At 34.6% G+C, this 10874-nt stretch overlaps 2 protein-coding genes across 2 annotated transcripts; one reads left to right on the top strand and one right to left on the bottom strand.

The window, feature by feature from the left end:
- Positions 1-228: 228 nt before the first annotated feature.
- Positions 229-636, bottom strand: LOC111412742. The gene has a single exon (XM_023043662.1). The coding sequence runs from the start codon at positions 634-636 to the stop codon at positions 229-231; it is 408 nt and encodes a 135-aa protein (XP_022899430.1).
- Positions 637-7901: 7265 nt separating this feature from the next.
- On the top strand, positions 7902-10032 carry LOC111412436 (cysteine-rich and transmembrane domain-containing protein WIH1-like). Its single transcript, XM_023043365.1, has 3 exons — positions 7902-8121; positions 8222-8378; positions 9683-10032. Exons 1-3 carry the CDS (start codon positions 8091-8093, stop codon positions 9726-9728), a joined length of 234 nt encoding a protein of 77 aa, XP_022899133.1. The 5' UTR covers positions 7902-8090; the 3' UTR covers positions 9729-10032.
- Positions 10033-10874: the final 842 nt, after the last annotated feature.

Genomic DNA, 10874 nt, shown 5'->3' with positions numbered 1-10874 from the left:
ACCAATAAGGGGACATGCCAATCGGTGTTTTGTATGTCGTCCTATAAGCCTAGAGTGCATCATTGAGGCGAAGACTCCAATCCTTTCTATTGGGATCATAATTTTTTTGAGAATGGATTTGACCCCTCAGTTAGACACTTCGACTTGCCCACTAGTTTGTAGATGGTAAGGTGTAGCCACTTTATGGGTGCTGTTGTATCTTTTCAATAGAGCCCAAAAGGAACGGCTTCAAAAATGTAGTCCTCCATCACTAATAATAGCTCTTGATGTTCCAAACCTTGCAAAAATGTTGGATTTAACAAAATCTACAACCACTTTAGAATCATTAGTTCGAGTGGCCCTTGCTTCCACCCATTTTGACACATAATCAACGGAAAGAATGATGTAAAGGTTATGATAAGATAAAGGGAAAGGCCCCATGAAATCAATACCCCAAACATCAAAAATTTCAACAAAAAGTATGGGTGTTTGTGGCATTTGATTTCGGGCTCCCAACGTACCTACCCTTTGACATCGATCACAAAAGAGGAATGCATCTTTGAATAGGGTGGGCCAATATAATCCACTTTCAAGCACCTTGAGAGCAGTCCTCTTTTCTCCAAAATGTCCACCACATGTATAATAGTGACAACTCATGCACGCACCTTCTTATCAATTGATCCAAACAATGTTTCCACAAGTATGGCTCGTCCCACACAAATACTTGGCCATCGCCTTGAGTTTTTCCCTTTGAGCAGTGGTCAAGTCACTTGAAATTTTCTTAGTGACTAAATAGTTCACTATATCTGCAAATCAAGGAGATGTGTCCATGACGAGAAGTAATTGTTCATCGGGGAAGCTTTCTTGCAATGGGAGAGTTTCTTTCTCATGGATAAGGCGACTAAGGTGGTCAGCCACAGAATTTTCACTCCCCTTTTTGTCTTTAATCTCATTGTCGAACTCTTGTAAGAGGAGTATCCATCTAATGAGCCTTGGTTTTGCCTCTTTCTTGGCAAACAAGTACCTAAGAGCTGCATGATCAGAAAAGACAATTACTTTAGTCCCAATAAGATATGAACGAAATTTCTCTAAGGTAAAAATAACTACTAAAAGCTCTTTTTCAGTAGTACCAATGCAAAGTCACTTGCATCACATATCAACTCAAATGGCTTGTTCCAATCTGGTGGTTGAATGATGGGTGCCGATGTCAAAAGTTCCTTCAAGCTTTCGAATGCCTTTTTACAATTTTCATCAAAGTGAAATGGCACCTCCTTTTACAACAGACTGCATAGTGGTCTTGCACATTTGAAAAAATCCTTGATAAACCTTCGATAAAATCCTGCATGTCCAAGAAAAGAACGAATCTCCCTCACACTTGTTGGAGGAAGTAAAGAACGAATTAGATCAATTTTAGATTTATCAACTTCTATTCCCTTGGAAGAAATGACATGGCCTAACACTATGCCTTGATCAACCATAAAATGACATTTTTCCCAATTAAGTACTAGGTTAGCATCCATACATCTCTTAAGCACAAGTGTGAGATTTTGCAGGCAACTATCAAAGGTATTACCATAAACACTAAAATCATCCTTAAAGACCTTAATGATGCTTTCAATATAATTGGAGAATATACTTATCATGCATCTTTGAAGGGTTGCGGGAGCATTGCAGAGGCCGAAGGGCATGTGTCTGTGAGCAAAAGTGCCAAATGGGCAAGTGAATGTTGTTTTCTCTTGATCCTCCGGAGCAATCACAATTTGGTTATAACTTGAATAACCATCAAGAAAACAATAATGAGAATGGCCTGCTAATCTTTCCAACATTTGATCAATAAAGGGTAAGGGAAAGTGATATTTTCGGGTTGCACAAATAAGTTTTCTATAATCAATACAAACCCTCCAACCCGTTTGGACCCGAGTTGGTACAAGCTCATTCTCTTCATTCATCACCATTACGATTCCAGACTTCTTTGGAACAACTTGGACTGAGCTTACCCACATGCTGTCGGAAATGGGAAAGATGACACCAACGTCTAGCAATTTCAAAATTTCTTTCTTCACAACCTCCATCATGGGAGGATTCAAGCGATGTTGTGCTTCTCTTGATGGCTTTGCTCCGTCTTCGAGCAATATCCGGTGCATGCACATAGAAGGGCTTATCCCTTTGATATCGGCTATTGTCCAACCAATAGCTATTTTGTGTTCCTTGAGCACACGAATAAGCCTATCTTCTTGAAGTGTTGTGAGATTCTTTGCAATGATCACTGGTAGTGTTTCCCTCTCTCCCAAATATACATACTTCAAATGCTCAGGAAGAGGTTTGAGTTTCAAAGTGAGGGCCTACATCACCGAAGGTAAAAGTTTCTCTTTAGATATCGGAAGAGTAATATAGGAGAGATCATACCTTAGTGAAATACTTGGTAGTGATTCAAGTGATGCCACGATTTCAACCACACCCTTGCACACTTGTAATTCTTGCTCAACCCAATGAGATTGTTAGCATCAATGCTTTTTATCAAAGTGGTATACAATGCATCTTCATTTGATAATTCAAAAACTTTTTGTACTAATGAACCTATTATATCAATTGAAAAACAAGCATGAACATCACTAGGATACATCATTGCTTCAAAGATGTTAAAGCAAATAATCTCACCATCAAACTCCATTGTCAATGTACTATCATGCACATCTATATTTGTACGTCCAACCCTCATAAATGGTCTTTCCAAGAGCAACGGTGGCAACAAAGATGTTGGTTCATCTTGCATGTCAAGAACGTAGAAATCTGTTGAAAAAATCAACTGATTTACCTGCACCAAAACATCCTCCAACACACCCTTTAGAAATGCATTAGATCTATTAGCAAGTTGAATAATAACACCGGTTTCTTTACGTGATCCTACATTTAAGGAAGTATAAATAGAATATGGCATGACATTAATAGATGCTCCTAAATCTAGCATTGCCTTTTCAAACCTAGTGTTACCAATAATGCAAGGGATGGTAAAACTTCCAGGGTCCTTACATTTTGGTGGAAGTTTCTTTTGCAAGACCACTGAGACATTTTCCCTTACACTTACCACTTCATTACCTTTCAATATATGCTTGTTAGTGCACAAATCCTTGAGGAACTTTGCATAATGAGGCACTTGATAAATTGCATCCAAAAGTGGTATGTTCACTTGAACTTTGTGAAAAGTTTCCAAAATTTCCTTCTCATGTTCTACCTTTTGGACTTTGCAAACCTGTCAGGAAATGGAGGAGAGGGAACATACGTAGGAATAAAACTTTTATGTTCTACCTTAAATCCCACAGTTGGAGTTGTAGCTTCATCTTTTTCACTTGCTAAGTTCTTCTCTTGTGTTAACTCCTCAACTTGATCTTTCATTTTTCTTGGTGTGTCTTCCAAATTCTTTCCACTTCTTAGTATCATGGCACTAGCGTTTTCTCTCGGGTTGATTGCTTAAGAAGGAAGTTTTCCCGATCCTTGAGCCTCTAATTTACCTACCGTGTTGGCCAATTGGCTCACTTGTGTTTCAAAATTCTTAATTGAGGTCTTTGTCTCTTGTTGAAATTATATTGTACTAGAAGCCAAGGACTTAACCATATCCTCAAGAGATATCTCTAAACTTTGAGGCGGAGTTTGTTGATGAGGTTGAGGGTGTTGTGGTTGCCTTTGTTGATTGAACCCGGGGGGATGATTAAATTGTGATTGTGGAGCTATGAAATGATTTCCTCCATAACTGAGATTAGGATGATCTCTAAATCCAGGATTATATGTGTTAGCATATAGATCATATCTCTGTCTCTGTTGCATTGGAAATCCCCTAATGGCATTCCCTTGCTATGAGGCTTTTTCTTGTAGTGTCGGGCATGCCTCAGTAGGATGTCCCACAATAGAACAAATCCCACACACTTTTTCTTGTTGCATTGTCCCAAGTGCCATTTGTTGCACAAGCGATGTAAGACCGGCTAACTGTTGTTCAATTTGAGAGGTTGCTCCTACCTCGCTTGTTTAACCGGTGCCACTTCTCTACTACCAAACTGTTGTGAGTTTACAGCCATGTTGGCTATCAAATCCCTAGCAACTGCCGGTGTTTTATCCATTAGAGCTCCTCCACTAGCCGCATCGATCATACTCCTCTCCATCGGGAGTAATCCTTCATAAAAGTATTGTAGAAGTAATTGCTCACTGATTTGGTGGTTTGGGCAACTAGCACATAGCCATTTGAATCTCTCCTAATACTCATAGAGATTTTTCCCTTGAGATTGTCGAATGCTACAGATTTCTTTCCTGATGTTAGTAGCCTTTGAAGCTGGGAAATACCTCTCCAAAAGAGCTTTTACATTTCATTCCACGTGGTAATAAGGCCGGCAAATAATAGAGTCATTCCTTAGCAGTGTCTGCAAGAGAGAAGGGGAATGCCCGTAATTTCACTTGCTCTTTTGATATACCCACATGTTTCATGCTTGAGCAAACCACATGAAACTCCTTCAAATGCTTATTTGGATCCTCTCCAGGGAATCCATGAAATGTGGGAAGTAGATGAATCATCTCGGACTTTAGTTCAAATCCTACCTCCACTTGAGGATATTGAATGCATAGAGGTTGTTGAACAAAAGTTGGAGCTGCAAGTTCCCTTAAGGTCTGATTTGCATATGCCATTTTGGGCTCTATGTGTTCGGAGTCACTTGAGGATTCAATGCTCAATCGCCTTAGATGTCTAGTCGGAGAAATGTCTTCTCCACTTTCCAATGTGTCGGTCTCTTTTCTTGATCTTAGATTGTAGTGTGTTATAGGTTTTTTGCTCATTTACAACCTAAATGACAAAGAAAATAACAAAAATAAATAGAAAAACAACAAAAAGAAAAATATTACAATTAACAAATTGATAGAATAATCCCCGGCGACATGGCGCCAAAATTGATATGTTGCATATCACGTTCTAATTAATTTTCCTTACTTAACTTAAATGTGTCATTTTAAATAGTAATATGGCAAGTAAGGGTCATTTCCCGCAGAGGATTGATTCAATTATGTCAATTGCGCAATAAAAAGTAAAATTAATAATAATAGACGAAATAAATTAAATGGGAGGTTTGGTTTGTTGAACTAAGGAAATCGATAAATTTAAATTAGAAAAGACTTGAAATCTGAAATAAACAAAGTGATTCTTGATTCAATGCGAGAAAATGTGATTGGGGGATATTTTGTCACCACAAGAATGATTTTCATGTCAATTACAACAATAGATTTTCGTTCTCAAGATTAACAACAATTCGAGAATAATTACAAACTCAATTACTTCAATCTCTTCTTACATGTTAGTCGAATAAAATAAGCTCTTTACTCAACCCTATTCATTAAACAATTTAGAACAAGCTCTCTAAATTTAATTTAACAAACGCATTACGACAAAAGAGATGAAATGAATTAAGGGTAAACTCGCAAGCTAGGTTTACAAACTTAAGTGTTAATCCACATACATTCAATTGAAATTTATACATAATCTATCGAAATGTAATTGCTACTAAGTTTTAGAATTAATAGCTATTAAATACTACTAATTCCAAAATAGCATTATCGAAACAACTTAACCATTTAGTTGTACACCTAAACAATCAAAAAGAACAAAATAAACATTTAACACAATGGATTAAACACATTAATCAAGAGGATTATAAAGCACAAATTAATTGAAAATCATAACTCGAATTTGAAATAATCCCCAATCACAAAATATAATTAGTTACCCATAAAATATCCACAAATAACTAACAATTTCTTACAAAACATTGATGGAAAAAGTGAAAAGAAAAATTTATTGATAAAGAGAGAAATGGTTGAAAATCTTTCAATATCAATGGGTCATATTCTCCAAGCTAATGCACCATCTCCATGTTCCAATCTTTCTCAAAATATCTTAGAAAATAAAGGTGAAAGGAAAACGGAAAAAGAAAGAAAACAAGAAGAAGAAGAACCAACTGCCCCTCAAGTTCAAGAATGAAAATCTTGTGTTTGGTTGAATGTTTTAACCTAAAACCTAAAGAAAATTGCAGCAATGGTCCCTGGAAGTTTGAAAATAATTAAAAACGGCCCGGGTGCAGTTTTTGTTTTTTGTTCGGGCTGGGCGCCTAGGCGCCCAATTAGCTCGCTGATTTTTTTTTTAAATCTTTTTTTGGTGGCGTCTTTTGTCATCTTCTTCGTTTGTCTTCATCTTTAGCTGGTTTTTTGCATAAATTCCTTCAATTCATCGTTTAATCTCGAGTTTTCACCTACAAAATAAAAATAATAAAATAAAGCAATAAATCACTAATAAAACTTGCAAATATCTAAGTTTAATGGTCTAAATAAGCGCAATAAACCCGCATTTATCAGTTATGATGCACTTTTGGAAGTATGTTTATGGGTCCATATGTTAGAATTTGTCATCCCCACTTATGGACGACCATGGGACTTTAAAAAAGATGTCCCAAGATTTGTTTTCGTAAGATTTTTAATAAAAAGAAGAAACCTGATTTTTCATGCTGGAAATGAACTATGCTATAGCACATACAAATCAATGATACAGCACAGTTCAATGGAAATCGGCCTTAAAAGTTTCTACAATAGGCCATTCGACCACATGGAAATTCATACTATGTGACCGCATAGTAGTGACAAACTTCCAAATGTTGCATTTTAGTCGTCCAAATCCGTTTTCTAGTTTCTTAACCACTTTTCTCATTTCTTCTTTTTTCAATACTCCATGTTCTCACTAAATTGGTCATTGACTCTTTCACATCTTCATTCCTACTTCAAGGTCATCTTTCAATTATTGGCACTTTGATCCCCGAACTTTTGTTTTATTTCATTTCGGCCCCTTTTCGCTTATTTTTTTCTCAATTCTGCCATATTCATCGATGCTGTCCCGCAAAACATAATTTATGTAGAATTAAGCCATATTTCACATATTTATCAATAATTATTCATGTTTCGTAGCATAAATAAGTGTGTAAAATGCACTTATCACAAACATTATTCTTTAATCAATGCATAATTTGATTTATGAATTCGGACCTACAAGGATATAAAAATGCATAAAATTATGATGATTCGCTATCAACGCACAAACCGTAATAATTACTCTATATGCATGTAGTCATCTGATTGACATTATGTTATAATTCCTAATATAATTTGAGCATCAAAGTGTCTTCACTGGTGAACCTGGCGCCATCTTAAGCATTTTTTTCTTAATTAGTCTATAAAAATCTTGAGTAATACTATTTAGCCCTTTTGGGATTACAATCCCAATCTAAGTACCGCTAGATGATAGATTGAATGAAAGGTGAAATTAAATGGCGCAGCGCTATCTAGATTCGGATTGCAACTCTACTAAAACTACATAGTATTATTCAGAAATTTTCCGGACAGAGATTCATGATTACTTTTATTGTTGGCCGATTTTGACACCAACATTTATATATAGCAGCACTCAAATTTGATGATTAACCAAATTTCATGTAACTGACAAAACTTGAATATGAAACTAGTTAATAGTCGAATATAATAGGCATTTATTCTTGTAATTATTATGAAATAAAGAGATTTATTATAAATAATATTTCGTAACGTGTCATAAAATAGAGAGATTTATCAAGTTTGTATTCCCTTTATAATGCATCAGTAACGGCCCATTGGGAAAAAAAAAAAAAAAAAAAACCGTAAATTGCAATATGTATAACTGAAAAAGCGAAAAATATTCTCCTTTTTATTCTCTTTAAAATAGAGAAAGTCAACAGAGTACACCAAATAACCCATGTGAAAGAAGATTACGCGTCGCGAATTTGATTCTCTAATTAATAAATATTGAATGTAAATCAAAGCAGTGGGAACTCTACGTTGTGCTTTCCTTTAAAGCCTCCCCCGTTTGGATTTTCCCATATCCTGCCTTCCCTTCCCTTCCCTTCCTTCAACGCGGTGTCTCCGCCCTTGTTACGTAATTTATTCAACAACTCAACCAGCTTCATCCTATATATACACACCCACCCGAGTTAACTCCTCACAGATTTTTGACATTTACATTATTTCGAGTCATTTTCTGAGCTTTTTTTGTGGAAAAAATGAGTAACTACAACCAGAATCAGCCCCAGGGTATCTGTGCATCTATTTTTTTTTTTTTAGTAATGTTTTCTTGAAAAAGGGTTTATAATTATGGTTTTTGATTGTTTGAATTTGTGGGTTTTTACCGCAGTATATCCTCCGCCAGGTACTGCAGAGCCACAGGGTGTTCCATATATGGCTCCACCACCGCCGGCCGGTTACCCCATGAAAGATGGTCATGGCCAACCACCAATTGATCCGGCACCGGCAGAAACTCAGTCGAGAGGTGATGGCTTCTGGAAGGGATGGTGAGTTATCTCAGATGTCTATTAGGCTGTATGGAAACGGAAACAGAAATGGAAAACCAAACATAACAAGTGGAAATAATGATTATTTTATTTTATTAATATTTAATTTTTGAAGAGGATAATTCACATTCAAAGCAATTTTCTTTATTCCGGACACATGCCTAATATCCAAACTCTTCATAAGTTTCAAGAAAATTTCAGACTTCGAGAAATTATTTTTTTTATTTTTATTTTGTAAATAGGATTCATAATTCAAAATCAACCTTTAATTTGAATCTTGGACTTACGTTGAACTTTGACTAAGAATACACTGATTGTTTCTAAAAAATTTCCATTTAATTGGAATTTCGTCAATGATATTATGAAAAAGGACCGTGCTCCTCTGTCAGAAAATACGTGATAGAAGGGTTGACCTACACACATTTGGGGGTAAAATCACTTCTTCCTCCCAATTGTTTATTCATATAGGCCCCTACGGTTGTGAAAGGGTGTTAAGTCCTCTATCAGCCTTTTTTTTTGCAGAGGAGCATTTTCCTACGAAAAAAGAAATTAAATGATATAATATTCAAATAATCAGAGTGTACTTTTAGAAAGTAATTATAATATTTAAGGATTAAACCATAGTGTTTGATTCACCAAATAATCATTACATTATATACTCTTAATATCATATATGTATGGCAGCTCTAATTTTATTTTTAACATTTTTGGAATGTATACATCTAACTTAATTATAAGAAATTCCCTCTTGACGGTGTTAAATATATTATATCTAAATCTTAGATTTGAAAATATATAGAATTCGTCCATAAAAACATATAAGAAAACAAAAAAGAAAAGAATAGGCTTGGTGAAAGTTAAAAAATAGAACCAATTAAATAGAAATAATGAGTTCCAATACAAATTCAATGGAGTACATTATATAATGTAATTTAGATGGATATTTTATCGAGTTAAAATATTATATTTCCAATTATGTGATTTTTATATTTGACCTATTTTGAAATCAAAATACCTAACATAATTAATAGATATTTCTTCTGACAATGAATCGATAGTATATATTTCTATTCCTTTTTGACAATAATATATAACTATGTAAATCCTGGATGTGAAAATATGCGCAATTCGTCCGTGGAAGTTATAAAAAAACAAAAAGAATATGCTAGGTTTATGCAATAAAATAAGAACCGATGAGATAGAAATACTTAGTTTGAATTTACTATTTCGATAGTATAGATGTGATTTTCTATTTCCAGTTTTGAGCCAGTGATTGATGAAATTTCCTGAAAACTTGTTTACAGTTGCGCTGCCTTGTGTTGCTGCTGTGTGTTGGACGCATGTTTCTGAGAAGTGTGACTCATTGTCTAGTTGCCCTCTATGAAAAGGCAGCACAAAAATTGTTTAATCCGATTTTTTTTTTTTTATTTACATATCAGTGATTTGTTTCCTGGAATAAGCACTTTCTGACTTTCTTCTCTTGTTGATTTTATTTTATTTTTATTTTTATTTTTTGGTTGTCGTCATAATGTCTAAAATCTAGTAACATTGCCTTTTATTTTCATTTAATGTAAATGGTGCGAGCATACTTTGCTTGGTTCAGTTCTCATGTAAATTTACGTTCCGTGATAATTTTGTTTTTCTTTTGTGAATACTAGTATGTGTGAACGTGGGGTTAGCAATGTTAAAAAATGGATATGAGTCAACTTTGAATTATATTTTTGTGGGACCCAAACTCCAAATTTAAACGGATCGAACATATTCATGTTTTATATCACGAGATGATTAGCATAATATATTTATTTGTTGAGAACTATTAAATTTCAAATAAATATTTTGATTGAAAATAATTCACTTTAAACTTGAAATCTTCCTGTTAAAGGATAAATAAAGTATTTTGTTTATAAAAGTTTCAAGTTGTTAACTTTTTACATGGGCTTATTCTAATTGCGATTTGACATATATGACTTGAAATTAACATATGTTTGTCACGTGTAGCAGATGTCATGACTGATTATGACCAAATGTAATTGTTTAATAGACACCCTTACTATTTGAAAGGTGATTTGAATGGGTTATGATATTAAGCGTGTGTTTGAGATCCATTTTGACTAGATTTTTAATAGATTTTTGACCACTTTTGCAATAATTTTTTTTTTATCGGTAAATGTGAATTATATTAATTAAAAATGATTTACATTTACACCAAACATACCAAGGGTAAGATGTCCCATCAAGTCCGCATACAATTACATCGAGCATTCATGAGCGAAACAAACAAAATACAAATGAGGCACAACCAATATAGCTAATGACCCATGGCTAATGACTCATATTGAATCAAAACATTCAGATACAAAGAAAACATGATTTTGTATACGTGTGTTTTCATTCTTTGAACAATACTATCAATACGTGGTTTGAGATTTTAAAAAATCTTTCTATTCCTTGCCATCCAAAGGTGGTAGACGGTAGTAGTAAGTGCAATACGCTTTG

This window comes from Olea europaea, chromosome 16 (assembly GCF_002742605.1).
Source record: "Olea europaea var. sylvestris chromosome 16, O_europaea_v1, whole genome shotgun sequence".
Classification (NCBI taxonomy): domain Eukaryota; kingdom Viridiplantae; phylum Streptophyta; class Magnoliopsida; order Lamiales; family Oleaceae; genus Olea; species Olea europaea.
Note: the sequence above shows the minus strand (reverse complement) of the source record. Positions and strands in the feature narration are given on the sequence as shown.